The sequence below is a fragment of the Eptatretus burgeri genome, chromosome 13, assembly GCF_056783735.1.
Source record: "Eptatretus burgeri isolate ZD-2024b chromosome 13, Ebu_testis_v1, whole genome shotgun sequence".
NCBI lineage: Eukaryota > Metazoa > Chordata > Myxini > Myxiniformes > Myxinidae > Eptatretus > Eptatretus burgeri.
The window spans coordinates 67,155,084-67,177,115 of NC_140973.1; the positions used below are offsets into that span (position 1 = coordinate 67,155,084).

Here is a 22,032-nt window from a genome sequence, read left to right on the forward strand (position 1 = left end):
CAAACAACCACACAGACCGTTCCTTCACTCTTCTAAACGACGACTGGATTGGGGGCATTGTATTTATCTAGAAATGCGCATAAGAAATCGAGAAATTATTAGAATACACTAACTCATCACTATCCGGAAGTCCGTAAGTTGAAACCCGTAATGGGGAACGCGGCTGAAGTTCTCTTCCCCATCGGCCACGCCTAACGTGTCTTGTCATTGGTTGGTAAATAAATGGCCATAATGGGGAAGCACTTGTCCGATTAATATCAAACCTTGAAAAGGCACATCCTCAGGTCCCCAGAAATATACCTGGCAAGTTTCAATTAGATCGGACCAGTGGTTGTCGAGAAACAGCGGTCACTCTCACACACACACACACACACACACACACACACACACACACACACACACACACACACACACACACACACACACACACACACACACACACACACACACACACACACACACACCAGGAATTCAGAATGTCTAGAGCACCGGCACACATTGGCCTACCCGTTTTGAAGGACACCATGGGATGGATGCTCAACATCAACCAAGAAATGCAAGCAGACGGGACAGGTGGCTTAAGGGTATGTCCGGCCTGCAAAGCACCAGGCCGAGAGTTTAGAGTCAGGCCATGAATCAAACCAAGACGAAATGGCTCAAAGATAAGTGTGGACCTCCGAGCTCTCTTCTGAGTCCAAACGTCACTGGATTCATGCAGAGAAGTGTGTGGACTGTTTCATCTCTTTGTGCAAAAATCCACAATAATTAAGAACTCCAGTGCATTGTTAGAGTTTTGATACTGCAAGAAACCCGAGGACACAGGTGTGAATCACCCCGGGATTGGATAATCAAAGTGATACCTGTGGTATCCTGCTGGTCTTGTTTCCATCATCGTGTCCTTGGTTATCCAAAATGTCTTGGGTACCTTTGCACACACCTGAGTTCTCTGTGGAACCAGCACCAAGCTCTCAGAGTCGACATATCTATGGTGACTTTACAACTGCAGCTCATGTTTCCAATGTTCAAAAGCTTATTCAAATGGTCCAAGGGGCGTTCAAAATGTTCTAGGAACAAAATACAGTGTAATGCAAGACATGCTGATGTTTGTTAGTTTTTTTCAATTTACAAGTACATATAATTATTCAGATTTTTTTTCTTGCAATAGAGATATACTGATATAATAGAAAAGTATTTTTTAGACCTTGGTGTATTCGATTGTTGCTTCGAATGCAGCCTCAGCCTGCTGGTTACAACATTTTCCGGAAGTACGGCTGTGCTTCTGATGCAGTCAGTGCTCTTGTTTCCAATAAGCTGGTCCTCATTTTGCTGACCTCAGAAGGATTACAGGCTGTCAAACCACCTGGTGTTATTTCAACGGACGATAGGGGCTCAAACTGGAGACCCTAAGCCAGCCACATTAACCGTTAATCCATCACTAGACTCAGCATATTTGGTACGATTGTATCTTGTCCCAGTAACATTCTGAATATCCCACCGATGAAAAGAAATACTGTTCTAGCAGTATGTCCGAAATGGGACAGGACACCTGATGCAACACATTCTTACAAGTCCCATTTCAACCTGGATTTCAAAGATGGCGAAAGAATGGTCTTTAAAACTTTCCAGCAGCACCAGACCAGTATTTTGGAAGATCACTGATGGTACAGGCTTGAAAACTGTTGCTTTAAGGAAGGTGTTGTCGCAGCATTATTCGGACATGATCGGGTCCATTTCAAGCCATAGACAACATTTCATTTTCGACAATCACAATGCATGTTCACAATGAACCGCATGACTGACGACTTTCTAAATGTCGATACCAACTGGATTCAAAATTCTTCCTCCCATGAGATGTCTCTAGACATGTGAACAGCAGGATGTCCAGGGTAGAGAAATTTCATCAACCCCTAGACCCTCTAATTAATTTGGATGAGTTAATAGATGCTCTGCATGATGAATGGCATCCCTCAACAAAAAGTCAGAATTACACCACGAGACTACCACGTATTGATGCTAACAGCATACTAAGTGTATGGATACTAAGTAGCTGCCCACTCCGATTAGTCAAGCATTCATTGCAGGTGGATGATGTCATCATGGATAAACCATAATTGGAGCATTCGTCGACAGGAGGCCTGATAGAAGCAGAACTCATTGCAAGTAGGCCACAGTTCTCTTTTCCATGCAAATTGCATCTCCCAATGCGATACTTTGAGAATGACTCTTTACATTATTTGGGGAAAAGACGTCACAAGCGTTTTTGAAATGCGCACCACAATGGCGAGTGTGACGCACAAGTGGAATTTGGAAGTGTATTCGCCCACTAGGCACTCAGAAAGTGAAACCACAGTGCTCATGAAACAAGCACAAAACAAACCAAAAAAGAAACTTTATTTTGAACACCCCCATCGTTTCCAACAACCGTGGATGCACACGACTTTGCAAATGAAACACAATCCCCACAAAGGAAGGATGCAAATGAGAGGGGCTTTGAAATGAGGTCGAGAGATGAGAGGCCGATGCGCGTTCGCACATCCGATCGAACACGAAGGTAAACCAAGATGGCGACCAAAACCCTCTGACAGAGTCGAGCCGAGCATGCTTTTTTACGGTGACCACGTTGCACGTTGTGAATGATAAAAAATACAAAATCGAAGGAACGAAAACAATCATATTTTACTTTGAAGCACTTTGAACTGATAGAGACTCCCGGTAGTGCCATAAACTCTTCTTCACCCGGCATTTAATGCCCAAATTAATACTTCTTGTAAGAAGCACCTTGAAAAAAATAAGATGCTTTTCTTTTTCAAATTTCTCTTTTTTTTTTTCTTTTTTTAAATACTGACACAGCTCACCGACACATCACACGACACGGAGCGACACGTAGTTTAGAACATTGAAAAATAAGACATTCATTGAAATCAGGCAGTCTTGGCACAAGGCGCGCAAACACGGACGATGCAGACCAACCAGCCTGTTGAAGCCTGGTTGAGAATTCAAGTGTTATTTCAGAGTTCTGACTCGGGTAGATGGCTGCGGTGCATTCCGCGGACCGGCGTTACATCCGTGTGTCCACGAAGCACAATGCTCCATACGATAGGGAAAGAAAAGGCATGCAGTAATGGCAGTACTTTTGGGTTATTGTAAAGCTGATTGCAACTTTGTATGAAAGAGGGTAGGGGAGGGGAGGAGGGGGGGACCACAGGCTGAAAAAATTGGTATTTTTGTTTGAGAGTCATCAAAAAAATGCAGGTTTTTTTTTTTTTAGCATTTTGCGATGGACGAGGACTCTCAAAAGGAGTCCGGAAGCTGTGTGGGCTGAGGGGATGAGGGAAGTGGTGGTTTGGCACTGGACCCAGAGGGATAATGAGGGACAATGACGAAGAAACTAATAATAGGAGAGAAGTAGAAGATGTAAGGCAAAAAGGGGGAAATTAAAATGGAAGGGAGAATGACGGGGGTGTTGAACATAAAAAGGATAAATGTGAATGTGTAAAACAAAACCGAGGACGAGAATGAAAAGTTATAGAGTGGGGAACAAGGATTCCTTCAACAATACACGGCTGCACGGACATTGTTTGGCACCGGTAGGCAAAAGGCGTTTGTAGACACAAAAAACACATTCACCCCTCACCTCCCACACCCTCCCCCCAGGCAATCTCCCATTTCATACACAAAGAACAAAATTAAAAGAAACCAAAACGAAATCCAACAAGGTGCAGATGCGTTCGCTTGCAGTGTCGCTGTATCTATTTACATTCAGGCTCACCATCCAGACCGCTATGGCCTGGAAAAGGGCTGGGGTCAATGGGATTGAGGAATCCAGGGGCTAGAGAATTGGTTGGGTATGGCGTCAAGGGATGTTGGGATCTAGGAAGAAGGGAGACGGTGACTGAGAGTCACTCATCTTTGCGTTCTGCCTGTGCTGCTGGCTGAATACTGATGCTGTAAACTGGGAATGTGAGGCCTGGGAAAATGCCCTCTGCCGTTGTTATGACTCCAGTTGCTGCGGCAGCTGCAGCCGCAGCCGAGGGTAGAGCTTCCGAACCGAGTGTGAGACCCGTGGCCGAGACTGCCGCAGCCGCCCCACCACGTGTTCCGCCGCCTCCTCCTGGTGCAGCCATCCTCTGCATGTGCTGGTACAAGGCTTCAGCTGAGGCTTTCGGGTCGAGACGTAGAGCTGCACTGTTGAGCTCGAGCAGGTTGAACGGTGGTGCTGCGAATGCCATGTCTGCACCTGGTGCGTAACGGATTGCACCGGCTGTGTAAACACGAGGCTGGGCCGCTAGGGGCAATACAAGGCTTGCTTGCTGCTGCAGCCTTTGGAGCATCTCTAACTCCCCTGCTGTGTATAGTAGTGATGTGACACTGGTTAGTGCACCTGCCATGTTATTTCGCAGTGGTGAAGATGCAGTGGGCGGTGGTGAGAGGTGCCCTGTGGAGGCACAGCCACTTTCTCCTGGAGATGGGCTAGGTGAGGCCTCAGGCTCAAGAGCTCGAATGTCCTTGTCAGCCTTGTCTGGCTCTGGAGATGCGAGCACACTTTCTGGGATATCAGTATGCAGACTGGGTGCAATGGGGAGCGGAGGTGGCTCTAGAGCTTCGGCAAGATTAAACCCACCCTCAGATCGGAGGATCTCACGGTTGAGTGGGTAGTCCCAGGAACCACCTCCAGAATCCTCGGCATCAGTCACTGATGCTGCCCTGCTTGATACCTCGAGGCGAAACTTGGGCAACCGCTCAATGCCGTGTGTAGATGAGATGAGCGCTGGAGCTGCAGAAGTGGGGCCTTCTATCTTGGATGCCCTTCCAATGTCTACCTCCCAGCGGCGACAACTTGGCAGGATTCCATCATGTCGAGCACGCTTGCTCGGTCTGCGCGGTCTTGATGTTCTCTTCGGTCTAACAATGGTGTGGCTTTCATCAGCACTACCTGATGATAACCAATCACCATCCAATGATTTTTCTGTCTGCTTGGATGGTGTTGTGGCTGGTCGATCAACTCTAACCCCCCTTGATAGCACTGTCTGCCTGGGCTGAGGTCGTACTTTAGGACCTTCGTAGAGGTCATCACTGTCCGACTGTGCATCACTCACTTCCTCTTCATCATCCTCTTCTTGCTCATCCTCCTCCTCATCATCTGACGATGAGGAAGGGCTGTGAAGTGTGTTTTGCCTTGTACCAGGCTCTGAGACCACAGCTCCGCTGTTAACTACATTCAACTCCCTCTGAGCTTGCACCATATTCTTCCCAGGTCTTCGCACTGGCTCCATGATGACACTTCCTTCGACCATAGACAGGCGACCATCTGCACAGCGGAAAGGGCTACGTACTGTGGCTGGAAGGGGGGAGGGAGGGAGAGGGGTGGGAGAAAGAGAGAAGAGGGAAAGGAGAGAGGAACAGCGAGGGAGAGAGGGAGAGGGGAAGAGAGGGACTGTGAAAAAAACATTCTCATTTCATGAAGGACCTCATAAGTCGACTGTGAAAAATGTTAAAGTGATTAAATTTGAGATCCATGACAGAGTTAAAGAGAACCACATACATATTTGAGAGCACAAGATGAAGTGGAAGGGATTGGGGAGGGAGGGGGGTGGAGAGGTGTGTAAATTGACGATTTTCAAGAGGGAAAATGTGGAAAATAGGGGAAGGATATTGGGAGAAAATGGGTGAAGGGCAAGGGTGATAAGGAGATGTTTGAGGCATTCGGAGGAGTGGAGAGGGGAGCGGAGGAAGGGGGGGCAGGGGGAGGTGTTCACTAAATTAATCATTAAAATTGTTTGATTAAACTTGGTCATCGTTACAGATCAACCATAAAATTACGCATCATCAAATTTATCAAGCAAAGAAGCTCCCCATAACTTCTCGATGTTTGCTCTTCAAGTTTATGGTGCTTTAAACCAGGACCCATCAAGGGTAAAAGGCAAACTGTTTGAAATAAGCATATAAATGGTTCTTTCACATTAAGAAAAAAAAAGTCCAAGTACATTTATCACACACAATTAAGGGAATGTAATGCAATTCATATCAGGAATATTGTTCATTAACCACGTGGAGAGAATTTCAGGCAACCTCAGTTGAATTTCAGTTTGTTTAGCTGTTCTGCATTAATTCATTGGAAGAGGGAGGGATACAGGAGGAGGGGAGGAGGAGGAGGAGGAGGAGGGTGATTCAGCCCAATGTGCAGACTATGTGCAAAACTGTCTGGCAAGGGACAAACGTCTCTTTTGGTTTAAGGTCAAATCTTGCGGCTGTGTGAGCAGCGGTGTGCTTGGCACTTGATGGCTGTGGCATGAGAGAGCATTGCCCTTTGGAAAGGGAATTAAACGTGATGGCTTGTCACAGTCCAAAAGAGAGCTGGAATTCTATATGTGTGTCTGCTGAATTTCTTGACAAAATTACCTGCTTATTTTTGGTCGAGTATGTCAAAAGGTTCCAGGTTCATTACAGACTGCATGCATTAAAACAAGATTACAAAATTAACTCGTGTCACCAGCATTATAAATTATGTGGAATTAAATGTGACTAAACAGTATAACAAGAGAGGGGTGAGTGAATAGGTAAGGAGATAAAAGTTGGAAAAGGGGTGAGCAGGGAATAGCTCAAGCAATCACGTGACACACCGTAAGGATGCAGGTTAAAGCATGACCATCCATCCATCCATTGGGACCATACTCTGGTGCAGAGCGTTGGTGCTGCCTCAGCAGTCTCCTTGGCTATTGGGCACAATCCTGGATGGGTCGCCACTCCCACACAGGATACCAGCAAGCTGGCTCTCATTTTGCTGACCTCAGGAGGATGACAGGAAGTCAACCCCACCTGGTATTAATTCAACAGCTGAGTGGGATTTGAACTCGGGATCCTGGGATCCCCAGCCCACCACCCCAACCATTAAGCCAACACCAGGCATAAAACATGACCAGAGTGCATTTATGTAGCAAATTGTTAGACTATAGTTCACTGAAACCTTGTGGAGCCATCGTGTTGTATAACAGCATAGTGGAGCCAACGACCCTTCCAAAAATCTCTTGATTTCTCATGAGATCACATTGATATCTGAAGGGAAGCTCATCAGATTCCATGAGGAAGGTTTCTAAGGGTACATGTTATTTATGTTAAAAAGACACTAAAAGGGGGAAACGGGATGAAGAAAGGGAAGTTAAAGCAGGGAAAGTAGGGGGTAGAGGAGTTTACAAGGGGAATAAAAGAGAGTGGGGGTGGGGGTTGGATGAGGGAGAAGTGGCATGTATCACAGACATTGAAGAAAGAGGAATGGGGTGGAAGAGTCGAAATCTGCCTTTTTGTGTACGTAATAGAAAAATGGCACAAAAGTGACCAACTATAGAGAAAGTAAAGTTTAATTACTACTGTAAGACAATAGTGCAATATCGTAAGCTGGAGAAACTCAAATAAAGTTCGTACTAAAGTAAACATTACATATGAGTACAGAAGTTCATTCATGCTTATATGCAGTACCTGATTTGGGGATGCTCGCCACATTTGTCAAGAAGAAGAAATCATTGAAACAATGGCAGGGGAAGGGTGAAAAAAGCAAGTCTGCGGGGATCTGGTCTGACGGAAGGAATGATTAAGCTTGGCCTCTCACCTTTAGTGTCTGGCTCAGAATCTGAACCTTCAGAGGTTCCAGGTGTACATTTGGGCTGGTGATGGAGCTGGTTTGTATCCATGGCACAGGACTTGTGCTCCAGCGCACTGTATCCACGAGGGCATGAAGATCGGGAAGAACGTAATCAGGATGCATATTGGCAAAACGATAGAGAAGAGCAATGGAAGTCGGGTGCAGTTTTAATTGAAAACTACTGCAGTTTCTAATCCATGAGGTTTTGCAAAGTAATTAACTTTGCAACTCTGGTCACAATCACCAATGTACTGCAGCTGGCCCTTTGATTTTGCTCATTTTCCTTGAAAACAATGTGCATAATTCAATGTGTATATTTCAATAGTACAAAGGGATAATGGAGAAAAAAAAAACAACTAAATAACGATAAATTTTACATCACAAAGGCTGGAATGACCGAGAAGGAAATGAAGTAATAACAATCGCAAGAAGAAGAAAAAGACTTCTGTTCTTGTGTTTGGCAGCTTGGCTGCCAGGTAGCTGTCATTTCTTGGAAGCACGGCTGTGCCACTGATGCTGTGCACCTCTACCAGTACACGAGTACTCATTTCACTGACCTTGCTACCAGTACACAAGTACTCATTTCACTGACCATGGGAGGATGATAGGCTGAGTCCACCCCACCTGGTATTAATTCAGCAGCCAAAAGGGCTTGAACTGAGGACCCTAAGATCCTAAGCCAACTAACCTTACCACGAAGCCAACGCCAATCTAACCACTAAGCCAACATCAGGATAGAATAATATTAAGAATAATCATCATAATAATAACAACAATAATAATATGATGATGGTGATGATGAAAATATATTTCAAGGAAACACAGACAGCAAATTACCAACAAAAGGTACAAAACTGCAGCCACAAAACAAGCCTCGGGCACAAAACATTTACAATGATGTACGGCAAACAATAAATAATTAGGAAAAGAAATAATGACAATATTTGTTCTTGGGGGAAACGGAAACATCAAAATGTAAAATGGAAAACACATATAAGGGAAAAAGAAGGATGACAGAGAGAAAAGAGAGAAGGTTTGTGGGTTAGTTTCGACAAATGCCAACCAGGCATGAAGAAGATCGGTCAAATCGAAATTTTAAAAAGCAAGCGGACACAGCAATCGAATAAGAAGGAATGGCGAGCTTGTAAATGATTTTATGTGTTATAAACGAAGGACAATTCTGTGTCAATCTAGGTCATTAAAAGTGTGTCATCAATAAAAAACAAAAAACATGAAGAGTTGCAATTCTCGCGTGTCACAACATTGATTGGAAAACACACATCATTCCGATCAGTCGGCCACGTGAGAGGGGAAAAAAAAAACAACAAACAGGAAATAGAAAGAGAATGGATATTAATTGAAAAGATAAAAATGAGGATGAAAATGAGAATGTGGCAAAAAAAGAAAGAAGCTTTTCACAGAACACAAAAAATGCCAAAATAACATTGTCAATGGATAAAGTGAATAATGCAAAAGAAGAAAAACAACGTTGATAATTATATCATCATCATCATCATCATCATCATAATCATCATTATCATCAATGTAACAGACAGTGTTGATTTTGCCAAAGCAGTCTCAACTTGGCGAAGCATATACCGGGTGGTTTGGTTATGCCTGGGTGGTTTGTTTTTGCCTGGGTGGTTTGGTTATGCCTGGTTGGTTTGATTATGCCTGGGTGGTTTGGTTATGCCTCGGTGGTTTGGTTATGCCTCGGTGGTTTGGTTATGCCTGAGTGGTTTGGTTATAGTGGGTGGTTTGGTGATACTTACATGGGTGGTTATGCCTGAATGGTTTGGTTATCCTGGGTGGTTTGGTTATGCCTGAGTGGTTTGGTTATGCCTGGGTAGTATGATTATGCCTGGGTAGTATGATTATGCCTGGTTGGTTTGATTATGCCTGATTGGTTTGGTTATATGGGTGGTTTGATTATGCCTCGGTGGTTTGGTTATGCCTGGGTGGTTTGGTTATGCCTGGGTGGTTTGGTTATGCCTGGTTGGTTTGATTATGCCTGGGTGGTTTGGTTATGCCTGGGTGGTTTGGTTATGCCTGGGTGGTTTGGTTATGCCTGAGTGGTTTGATTATAGTGGGTGGTTTGGTGGTACTTACATGGGTGGTTATGCCTGAATGGTTTGGTTATCCTGGGTGGTTTGGTTATGCCTGAGTGGTTTGGTTATGCCTGGGTAGTATGATTATGCCTGGGTAGTATGATTATGCCTGGTTGGTTTGATTTCATTGGGTGGTTTGATTATGCCTGGGTGGTTTGGTTATAGTGGGTAGTATGATTATGCCTCGGTGGTTTGGTTATAGTGGGTAGTATGATTATGCCTGGGTGGGTTGGTTATCCTGGGTGGTTTGATTATGCCTGGGTGGTTTGGTGATACTTACATGGTTTGGTTATGCCTGAATGGTTTGGTTATCCTGGGTGGTTTGGTTATGCCTACATGGTTTCGTTATAGTGGGTGATTTGGTGATACTTACATGGTTTGGTTATGCCTGAATAGGTTGGTTATCCTGGGTGGTTTGGTTATGCCTACATGGTTTGATTATAGTGGGTGGTTTGGTTTTCGTGGGTGATTTGGTTATATTGGGTGGTTTGATTATGCCTGAGTGGTTTGGTTATACTGAGCTCGTTTGGTTATGCCTGAGTGGTTTGGTTATACGAAGCAAGTTTGGTTATCCTGAGCTAGTTTGGTTATGCCTGAGTGGTATGGTTATACGAAGCAAGTTTGGTTATACTGAGCTAGTTTGGTTATGCCTGAGTGGTATGGTTATACGAAACAAGTTTGGTTATGCCTGAGTGGTTTGGTTATGCCTGGGTGGTTTGGTTATGCCTGGGTGGTTTGGTTATGCCGACATGGTTTGGTTATACCGACATGGTTTGGTTTTCCTAGGTGGTTTGATTATGCCTGGGTGGTTTGGTGATACTTACATGGTTTGGTTATGCCTGAATGGTTTGGTTATCCTGGGTGGTTTGTTTATGCCTGAGTGGTTTGGTTATACTGAGCTCGTTTGGTTAAGCCTGAGTGGTTTGGTTATGCCTGGGTGTTTTGGTTATACTAAGCTAGTTTTGTTATGCCTGAGTGGATTGGTTATGCCTGAGTAGTTTGGTTATACGAAACAAGTTTGGTTATCCTGAGTGGTTTGGTTATGCCTGAGTGGTTTGGTTATACGAAGCTAGTTTGGTTATGCCTGAGTGGTTTGATTTTACTGAGCTAGTTTGGTTATGCCTGAGTGGTTTGATTACACTGAGCTAGTTTGGTTATGCCTGGGTGGTTTGGTTATGCCTGAGTAGTTTGGCTATGAATGAGTGGTTTGGTTATACTGAGCTAGTTTGGTTATGCCTGGGTGGTTTGATTATACTGAGCTAGTTTGGTTATGCCTGGGTGGTTTGGTTATGCCTGAGTAGTTTGGCTATGAATGAGTGGTTTGGTTATACTGAGCTAGTTTGGTTATGCCTGAGTGGTTTGGTTATGCCTGGGTGTTTTGGTTATACTAAGCTAGTTTTGTTATGCCTGAGTGGATTGGTTATGCCTGAGTAGTTTGGTTATACGAAGCAAGTTTGGTTATCCTGAGCTAGTTTGGTTATGCCTGAGTGGTTTGGTTATACGAAGCAAGTTTGGTTATGCCTCGGTGGTTTGGTTATGCCTGGGTGGTTTGGTTTTGCCTGGGTGGTTTGATTATGCCTGAGTGGTTTGGTTATCCTGGGTGGTTTGGTTATCCTGGGTGGTTTGGTTATGCCTGAGTGGTTTGGTTATACTGAGCTAGTTTGGTTATGCCTGAGTGGTTTGGTTATGCCTGGGTGGTTTGGTTATAGTGAGTGGTTTGGTGATACTAACACGGTTTGGTTATGCCTGGGTGGTTTGGTTATAGTGGGTAGTATGATTATGCTGGGGTGGTTTGGTTATAGTGGGTCGTATGATTATGCCTGGGTGGTTTGATTATGCCTGGGTGGTTTGATTATACCTGGGTGGTTTGGTTAACTCCTTCCATTGGACGATACACATTGATCCCTCTCCCTGAATGTGAAACTCCAGGATGACAGTTCACAGCTGGGTCCAGATTCGAACCGAGGACATACAGCTTGAAGGCAATTTGGCATACCTCTATACTATCTTGGCAGCCTGGACGCGACATCTACAACATGTAAACAAACACTGGTGAAGTAAAATAATTATTCTAAATTCCAAGCTTGCTGTCTTCCATCTAAAGTGTTCTCAGTGCAAGGAACATTTATATGGTAACCTCTTCAACTGATGCAATATTTTGTTCATAGATTTTTCTTCATGTTGATGAAGAGTATAAGGAATACGAACCAAAATTTGGGAAGTGAAGTGAGGAAGGTAAATCTTCTCACTCCCAGAAATTGGCCAAATCATGGAATTTGTCATTTTCACATGCTTCTTCTTTGGGGTATAAAATGATGATATTTGTGTGATGTGTTCAGTTGATTCATCATCAATTATAATCCTCCACTGGACGCTGATGATTCACAGATTATCCATCCACTCCGGGAATACCAAAGTCATTCCAGACCGGGAAGGGGGACCGAATGAGGCAACTTTAAACTCAATCCATCGTGCCCATTGAGAAAATGGTCAGAGTAGTGGCCTGAGAAAGCTATCTGAAAGAGACCACAGGATCTCAAAAACTCCACTCCTGTTTGATGGTTACAGGTGCAACCTTCTCAGTGAGCCTGAAAGAGCAGGTTGCAGGTCACCAAACATGTTCTGAAAATTTATCAATATGATTATATGTGCATTAAATAGTTCGATGCAAACGATTGTGGTTGCCTAACTATTGGGAAGATTAATGAAATTTAACTCAGAAGTTGTTATTTCTCGAGGCTGTTGAAAAAAACAGCCGCGTGCCCATATATGGATGGTGACGTCACGTTCTCCAAAACAAAGCGGCGCTCACTCGCTCATTGAAGAAGTGTCCAGTTCAGCGGGTCGTTCTTTCGCTTATTTTGAGCATGCAACTGTCTATATTATCCTTTTTTATTTTGAATTATTGTAGAACAAAGTTATTTGGATGTTTGTACATCATGCCTCGTACGTGTGTCGTCATGTTTTGCGAAAATGGCTGGAAAACGGGTAATCGCTCCCACCGATTCCCGAAGGAATCAAACATTCGCCGGCAGTGGATAGGATTTGTACAAACAAAACGGGCGAATTTTCCCCCATAGAAAACGATTAAAGAGGACCCTTTGGATAGACTTGTCATTTGTGGTGACCATTTCACAGCCGAGGATTACGAAGGCATAAACACATCTGATCACCACTCTGTGAATATGAGTTGTTGGTTGACAAGTTCTCCAGATACTGCTCTGTCACAGAATCAATTGTTGAGTTTAAGTGAGAAAAACCTTGAAATGTAGTCTTAAAGAGTACATGGAAAAAAACATAAATAAATTTTCTGAAAAACACAAGCATGAAAAAATTTCTCAACAAATCAACTTATTGTTGATTAAATTACTTTTTTTTTTAACAGCATCAGCAAATTGGGCTATTTCATTTCAATTGAAAAAATTAATCAATTTTACACTTTTTTTTTCCTAAATTTGGGAGAATATTTCCCAATGAGGCGAAACATGTTTTGGTATTTATATGCCACAACAGTCTCTTGAAAGTTGGGGTTTGTTCTAACTGTTTACTTTCGCTGGGGTCAAGCTCAGCTGTTAGAAAGACTTCAACGCCAAGGCTACGGTGTATAATATATTTGGGTCCATTATTGGTTCATTCTATTTCTGACTCTTGAGTGACTCGAGGGTTAAAAATTATTATATCAAGTCACAGACGAATCAAACTTTACATTATTTTATGCATCGAACAAGAAAATGAAAATCTACAAACCAATCTGTCTGGTGGAGTCTGTCAGTGTGAACTTCCAGGCAGTCAGTCCTGCCACTTGTACACGAAACGGGCCGTTTTCTGGCACTTGCAAGTGGCTCAAATTTATATGGCTCAGGGACAGAAACTCCATAGTATAAATTCCCATCATCCTCCGACTCATCCTCGGCAATATCGGAATGAAAACACTCAATTTCATCGCCGCTGAAATCACTCTCTGATTCGCATCTCGCCATAGTTCACACGCTGTTTCCGAATGCTCACGAAGTTTTCGGAGAACGTGACGTCATAGTATCGTCAGTAAATTCCGGTCTGTTTTTCGATCACTGACAAAAGTTTTGACTTAAAAGTTAATTTTAGCATATTTTGAGTTTCAAATGTAAGAAAATAATTGCCCAACGATTATATTAATGTGATTACAACCTTCGAATCACGCAAAGTCATCAGCGACCCAAAACCTGCTCTTTAAACATTGGTTGGGGGGATGGTGAGAACAGACACCTGACTTGAACATCTATTCCAAAGAATAGAAGGTTCAACAAAAATAAAACCCTAGGCCAGACAACTTAGGGACAATGACATCAACAAACAAGAAAGAGCAATCAGAGATTGCAGACCCTCGCCAGGACTTGTTTTGTGTGGTGTATTTTGTGTGGCAAATAAATGGAAGGTCATTGATTGCAAATAAAAGGCCTAAATGGTCTAGTTGTAAATGTGTAATGGTCAAAGGTCTGAAAAGTTGTAAAGGTCATATGGTTTGAAGGTCTAAGGGTTGAAAGGTTGACAGGACAAAAGGTCTGAAAAGGTCTCTAAATTGAACTGAAGGGTCGAAATGGTTTAAAGTGGCCAAAGGGTCTTAAAAAGGTCGAAGGAGTCTGAAGTGTGTAATTTAAGGTCTAAAGGGTTGGAATTGTCTGAAAGGGTGTTTAAACATCAAAAAAGGGTCGAAAGGTCAAAGGAGTATACAGGGTATAAAACTGTCTGAAAGGTGTTAAGGTCTAAAGGGTAGAAACGAGCCTCAGGGTCTTTGGGTTTTGAAAGGGTCTAAGTGTATCTAAAGGGTCTTGGAGATCCAAGCATTATCAAGGGTGTGATGGGGTCTATAGGGTATTCGGGTTATAAAGGGTCTGAGGAATCCAGAGGGTCTTAGGGGTCTAAAGGGTATTAAAGGGTCTTCAGGATCTAAAGTGTTTTAAGGGATCTAAAGGGTTTTAGGGGTTATAAGGTCTTATGGGTCTTAACGGATGTTAGGGTTCTAAAGGGGCTGAGGAGTATTAAAGGTGTCAGAGGTCTTAAAGAGTCTTAGGGGTCTAAAGGATCTTTGGGGTCTCAGAGGGTGTTCAGGGTCTAATGGTTCTTTGGATCTCAAAGTGTTTCAGGGGGTCTTCAAGATTTTCAAGGATGTTAGGGTTCTGAAGAGTCTTTGGGTCTTAAATGGTGTTAGGAGTCTTAAATGTCTAAAAGGTCTTAGAGAGTATTTGGGATCTAAAGAGTTTTAGGTGTCTTTGGGGTTTTAAAGGGTTTTCAGGTTATAAATGGTTTCAGGGGTCTTAAAGGGTGTTAGAGGTCTAAAGGGTCTTAGGTGTCTAAAGGGTCTTAAGTGCTTTCAGGATCTAAATGCTCTCAATTGTTTTAGGGTCTTAAAGTGTCTTCTGGTCTTCGTGGTCTTTATGGGTCCGAGAATTATAAAGGGTCTTAAGGTTCTAATGTAATTAAAACACATTCACATTCTGTGCAGACAGACAGACAGACAAACAGACAGACAAACAAACAAGAAAGATGTCATGCTTAGCACGATACTTGCAATATCCATAAAACAAATTTGACATTAAAAATAATTGGTGGTTGAAATTAATGACCTGAATATGCAAATCCTCTTCAAATTTCAAGTCAATATAATAGGATGAAAATTGAGGATTTTAGAAATTCCACCTAAGTTGTTGACCTTTGGCCTATATCGACCTTTTGGTCCACATTGACCTCAAAAATAATTGGATGGTTGAATTCGGTTACCTGAAATATAAATCGTCTTCAAATTTCAAGTCAATCGCATGAAAATTGAGGATTTTAGAAATTCCACCTAAGTTGTTGACCTTTGGCCTATATCGACCTTTTGGTCCACATTGACCTCAAAAATAATTGGATGGTTGAATTCGGTTACCTGAAATATAAATCGTCTTCAAATTTCAAGTCAATCGCATGAAAATTGCGAATTTTAGAAATTTGGCCTATGTTGATATTTTAGGCAATGTTGACCTCCAAAATAATTCACTGCTTGAATTTATTGACCTGAAATATAAATCCTCTTCAAATTTCAAGTCAATCAGATGAAAATTGAGGATTTTAGAAATCTCACATAAATTGTTGACCTTTAGCCAAGGTTGACCTTTTGGCCGATGTTGACTTCAAAAGTAATTGGTGGTTGAATTCAATGACCAAATATGCAAGTACTCTTCAAATTTCAAGTCAACTGGATAAAAATTTAGGATTTTAGAAATTCGACAAAGTTGTTGACCTTTGGCCTCTGGTGACCTTTTGACTTCAAGAATAATAGGCATTTTGCTTATGATGAACTCTACCAGGTGGCGATAGTTTGCAAAAATCGGTTTAAAATTGTGACCTTTAGGTGGTTGATATACAAACAGATAAACAAGAAAAACGTCATGCATAGCAAAATACAGAAACCAAATTTGACCATGAAAATAATTGGTGGTTGAACTGAATGATCAAATATGCAAATCCTCTTCAAATTTCAAGTCAATTGGATGTAAATTGACAATTTTAGAAATTTGGCTTATGTCAACATTTTGGCCTATGTCGACATTTTGGCCTATGTTAACCTTTTGGCCTATGTTGACCTCAAAAATACTTCTGCATTGAATTCAGTGACCTGATATGCAAATCATCTTCAAATTTAAAGCCAATGGGATGAAAATTTTAGAATTTTTGAAACTTCAACTAGCTGTTGTCCTTCGGTCCAAGTTGACCTCAAAAATAATTGGCTGGTTGACTTCAGTGACCTGGACTATAAATCTTCTTGAAATTTCAAGTAAATCAGATGAAAATTGAGGATTTTAAAAATCTCACCTAAGTTGTTGATCTTTGGCCGATGTTGACGTTTTGGTTCAAGTTGACCTCAAAAATTATTGGCTGGTTAAATTCAGTAATCGGAAATATCAATACTCTTGAAATTTCAAGTCAATCGGATGAAAATTGAGGATTTTAGGAATCACATCTAGGTTGTTGGCCTTTGGCCTATGTTGAACTCCAAAATAATAGGTGGTTGAATTAATTGACCAAATATGCAGCCCCTCTTCAAATTTCAAATCAATCAGATAAAAATTGACAATTTTCTAAATTTGGTCTCTTGACCTTTTGGCCGATGATGACCTCAAAAATAATAGGTGGTTGAATTGAGTGACCTGATATTCAAATCCTGTTCAAATTTTAAGTCAATCGGATGAAAATTGAGGATTTTAGAAATCTGACAAAGTTGTTGACCATGGTCTCTGTTGACCTTTTGACCTCAAAAACAAGAGGCTTCTTGCTTGTGACGAACTCTACCATGTGGTGAAGTTTCGTGAAAATCGGTTTGAAATTGTGACCTGTAGGCAATTGACATACAAACAAACAAACAGACAGAAAGACAGAATAACGCACGCATCCAACCATTACACTTGAAAAATCTTTGATTTTCGCAAGTAACAGATGGACCCAAATGGAATATCCTGTCCTCTGGCGAGGGAAACTAGAACGGCACTCGGTAGAGTGCATACCTTCACCAGGCTGAACAGTTTACATTTTGTATCCCACTGATAGGCCAGATCTGGATCGGGACCTGAACCCTACTCTGATCGGCTTGTTATTGTCATCGACCCAACTCATCCAACACGTTTTGTCATAATCCATCCACAATGTTTTGAGTTTTGAGATTTGAGAAATGTTTTGAGATGTCCTGCTTATCTATCATTTTGGCCCCATCTCTCAATGGTGAATGATTACTTTAAGAATATAAAAAAATTCTCATATCCGGATCCGGATCGTCACCAAAATCGAATCAATTTGTCCTTGTCACACAAACCAACTTGTCCACAACATACTGTCCGAATCTGTCGATAATGTTTTGAGATATTGTGCTATGTATTGTATTTAGCTCTATTACTCAATCGTGACGAATCACTTAAAAAAGTTCTCGTATCTGGATCCAGATCTTCACGAAAATCGAATCAATCCTTCCTTGTCACATACCTAATCTGTCCACCAAATTTCACCCAAATCTGTCCACAACAATTAGAGATATCCTGCTCACAGACAAAAACAAACGAACAAATAAACAGATAGATAGACAGGGGTGAGATAATAAGCTTTCGTGCTATTATTAGGATATTAGGGACAGAAATGGTGGGGTGGGTCCTGCTATTAATAGGATATTAGGGACAGAAATGGTGGGGTGGGGGGGGGGAGATAAAGAACTAGAATCATGAAAATGACAAAAGTGAAAGAAAAATTAAGTCAAGATATAAGTTTAAAGCACAAAGAGAAACAACTGACCTGAGGACATAGTTCACCCATATAATGGTCTTTTCTTCGGTGTTCTTGCTGTTCAGGGTCACGGTGGCTCCAGACTGCACCCAGATGAAACCACCGCTTTTCTGCAGCCAACGGTAGTACTTCGTGATGCACTGTCCTTTGTCGAGCACTGCCGAGGAAGGAAACGGCTGAGTAGCTGCATGGGTTCTTACTGATCACACTTGGTAGAACCTCACCAAGTCATAATAATCACACATTATCCTAACAATAACAATTCCAGAAGGCAGCGTAATCCAACTACATATCATATCCTGTTGAGAGTTAAATAAATATATCTTGCATAAAACATCTAAAAGTAAAAGATTTTAAAAAAAGGTTGAAGAGTACTATATTAGAGATGAAAATGGGTCTTTTGTTTAATGCAAGTATTGAGCTTATGGAAAAGCAGAAAAACAGAGTGAAGGGTCAACAGAAAGAGAGTGGGGTGAAGGAGAAACAGTTGGTCAATAATGCACCACAGCACAAGAGAGAAGTCGCATCAGCAGGTGTGAAAAGCTCACATGTAGAAAAAAGAATGATCGTGAGATGCTGGGGGTAGCAGACAGAGTTCAAGGCCTGAACGGAAAAGCATGAGACAACAGATTCGGGAAGATGTTTCCAGAGATAATAAAAGAGGAGAAAGGATGAATGTGAGTGAATGTTAACTTCAGAAATACCAAGGGGTTAGACAGGGGTTGAGCAGAGAGGCCAGATGGTGGGAGGAGCAGGACCAGTTGAGAGAAGGTAAAAGACTGCAAGGCCACCAACCTGCCTGAAGTGAGCATGATTGCAGTCTTTGAGACTCAGCCTCCTAAGGCTATGTTCACATATATTCGGATACAGGTATGAATTCAAAAACACGCCACAAAGTGTGGGAATCGGTATTTCCTGCACAAATGGGAAATGTGGCAGACATGTCGAGGATGCAACGTTATCTGCCCCACTGACGTCCTCACTGCACATGACATTAACAACTCAGATCCAGACATTGCGTATTTTTTGAGCATCTTTGTGCTCAAGGAATCTTGGATTGTGGAGGCTAAGGTTTCAGCTCACCTGCGACATCAACTTCTCAACTCTTTCAGCATTGATCTGAGAAGAATGGTGCGGAATGCTTCTTGATAATTTACGTGTTGAAGATTATGACGTCGTTGGTGGAAATTCACTGTCCGGTGTCATTGTGGATATGATTTCAATCGTAACATGGTGTGATTGGAATATTCGTATCCGTCTCTCGATGCCATATACACGTGAACACAAACATTGAAAACCGATGATTGTGATTTTTACTGTATCCATGTATATGTGAAAAACAGCTTATTACAAGATTCCAATTACCTGGAGGGAATTAGACTCCAGAGCCTAAATGGAGGCAAGATGGGGAAGCAGCAGCACCAGCCTATGAGGGGAGGTGGGGGTGGGGGAGGGGAGGGGAAGCCATTTTGCATGGTACTTTGGATGAAGGCCTTCTGCAGCTTAAGAAACTGAAAATGGCTGAAGAAGGACCTTGCCCTGTGGATAATTCTGGAGTGGCAACAAGTTTTGGAGACCAGCTTGAAGACATGATCTCCCCACAATATGTTTCAGCTGATCGATACTAGAGAGGCCCAGGAGCTCCAGGGACTCAACTTGTCTCAAAGGCTGACTACAGAATTAAATTGAGGGTTTAGCCTGCTAGTCTTTATGATTGGAGGAAATGGGACTTCACTGAAATAACAAGGTATGTTTGAGGTGATGCTCAGTTGGTCGTTTTCTTCAGAACAAAAGGAAGAGAGAGAGACAGAGAGAGAGAGAGAGAGAGAGAGAGAGAGAGAGAGAGAGAGAGAGAGAGAGAGAGAGAGAGAGAGAGAGAGAGAGAGAGAGAGAGAGAGAGAGAGAGAGAGAGAGAGAGAGAGAGAGAGAGAGAGAGAGAGAGAGAGAGAGAGAGAGAGAGACAGAGACAGAGACAGAGACAGAGACAGGGACAGGGACAGAGACAGAGACAGAGACAGAGGGAGAGAGAGAGAGAGAGAGAGAGAGAGAGAGAGAGAGAGAGAGAGAGAGAGAGATAGAGAGTGAGAGAGAGAGAGAGAGAGACACAGAGACAGAGACAGAGACAGAGACAGAGACAGAGACAGAGACAGAGACAGAGACAGAGAGAGAGAGAGAGAGAGAGACAGAGAGAGAGAGAGACACACAGAGACACACAGAGAGACACAGAGAGAGACAGTGAGAGAGAGAGAGAGAGAGAGAGAGAGAGAGAGAGAGAGAGAGAGAGAGAGAGAGAGAGAGAGAGAGAGAGAGAGAGAGAGAGAGAGAGAGAGAGAGAGAGAGAGAGAGAGAGAGAGAGAGAGAGAGAGAGAGAGAGAGAGAGAGAGAGAGAGAGAGAGAGAGAGAGAGAGAGACAGAGACAGAGACACAGAGGAGAGAGAGGAGAGAGAGGAGAGAGAGGAGAGAGGAGAGAGGAGAGAGAGAGAGAGAGAGAGAGAGAGAGAGAGATTGCCTGGGGGAGGGGTGATGAACAGTGTTGCACAGGTGGAGTCATCTCCAAAATGATACAGTGGACATTTTTCACTGATTAAGAGAGGTCATTGATGTAGACCAAGAACAGGAGTGGTTCCAGCATACTACCTTGAGGGATGCCAGCCTCGAGAGGTAGAGCATGTGAAAGAATGCCATTCAAGGCAATCTGCTGCTTGTGAACATTGAGGAAATCTGTAACCAATCCAGGAGAGGACCCTGGATATCATTAAAGGATAGTGTGGAAAACAGAGCAAGGTGCCAGACAGCATTGAATGTATAGCAGATTTCCATTGAGATGGCCCTCACCTCTTGTTTTAGATTGAGGGCATCCATCCATTCCTGACATAGTAGAAGTAGAATCTCAAGGGTGGAATGACCTGAGAGGAAGTCAAACTGTACATTATATTAATCCCCTTAATCCGAACCTCTTTCTAACAACATGCATCAGGAATGACAAGGAAGCATCCCTCTCCCTAACCCGAGTTGTTAACACATCCCACTCAGAGTGATATCAATCATATCTGAGTGATAAATCAGAATGTGGTTTCTTCACTGGGTGCATAAGTCGTACAGATTGGGTATAATAAAGCACCATGTTTGTTTGCAATGGTGTTACTGCCGAGATACTCGGCTGGAACTCACAGTTGACATGGCTTTGCCTGATACCCTCAACGTCCTCCATATGGATGAAATGGTAGCAGCTGCTTCCCACAACCTCATTTGGAAGTAGATCCATATAGTCGCTTATCCTGCAACAAAACAAAGAAATGTGCAATTAAATAAAAAACTACAAAATGTTAACAATAAATTAACGTGTATTTGTGACTCATCTTGAGGTCTTTTAGATTAAGAATGAAAGGCAGACATTGACTTGGGGTAGAGAAACCACAGCACCGTCCGTAAGTGGCCTTCAAGCACAAAACCATTAAGTAAGTCAACAGGAATGTTGCTCTCCTCACTGGGCTGGTGCTTCTGCATCTCATTTTGTATATCCGCAAGTCGTGGAATGAAAGGTCCTGAAAATATAATGTAAGCTGTATCTCGCCGAAAGTGCAGGGACTTCCCTGTGTCCAATGCTGACAGGTTGATTGTGTTTAGGCCGTCTTCTTCCATTTTGCAATTGGTCTTGCACTAAACTATCTGCCCTTTCAGCTCTTCCTCCCGAAACAGCCCTGCCAGGTTGCATGTGCTCACCCAGAAACAGACACAGGTAGTGGATAAAAATTGAAACACCTGGGTAAATGAGGGGCACCAAGCAACAGTTTCCACACAGGTGTGGTCCATGCGTTTATTAAGCAAATAACATCCCAGCATGCTAAGGGTCATGTATAAAAATGCTGCACAGGCCTGGTTGCCTATAATTATGACTATCATGGCTGCAAGAGGAGACCTCTCCCAATACCCCCATCCACAGAGCACGTGTGGTCGCCCAATGGTTTGACGAACATGACACTGAGGTTATCCAGTCACGGC

General features: G+C 42.7%; 1 protein-coding gene across 11 annotated transcripts in view; it reads right to left on the minus strand.

Moving 5' to 3' along the window:
- Positions 1–2,371: 2,371 nt before the first annotated feature.
- Positions 2,372–22,032, minus strand: part of LOC147014701 (neuronal PAS domain-containing protein 3-like) — a 449,452-nt gene continuing 429,791 nt past the window's right edge. For all 11 annotated transcript variants that reach the window (XM_085852846.1, XM_085852849.1, XM_085852841.1 and 8 more), the window contains 4 exons: positions 21,202–21,308; positions 18,040–18,187; positions 7,604–7,710; positions 2,372–5,338 (listed from right to left, as the gene is read on the minus strand). In XM_085852846.1, the coding sequence (XP_085708972.1) occupies positions 3,900–5,338; positions 7,604–7,710; positions 18,040–18,187; positions 21,202–21,308 (1,801 nt within the window). In that variant the 3' untranslated portion in view covers positions 2,372–3,899. The remainder of the gene's footprint in view (positions 5,339–7,603; positions 7,711–18,039; positions 18,188–21,201; positions 21,309–22,032) is intronic.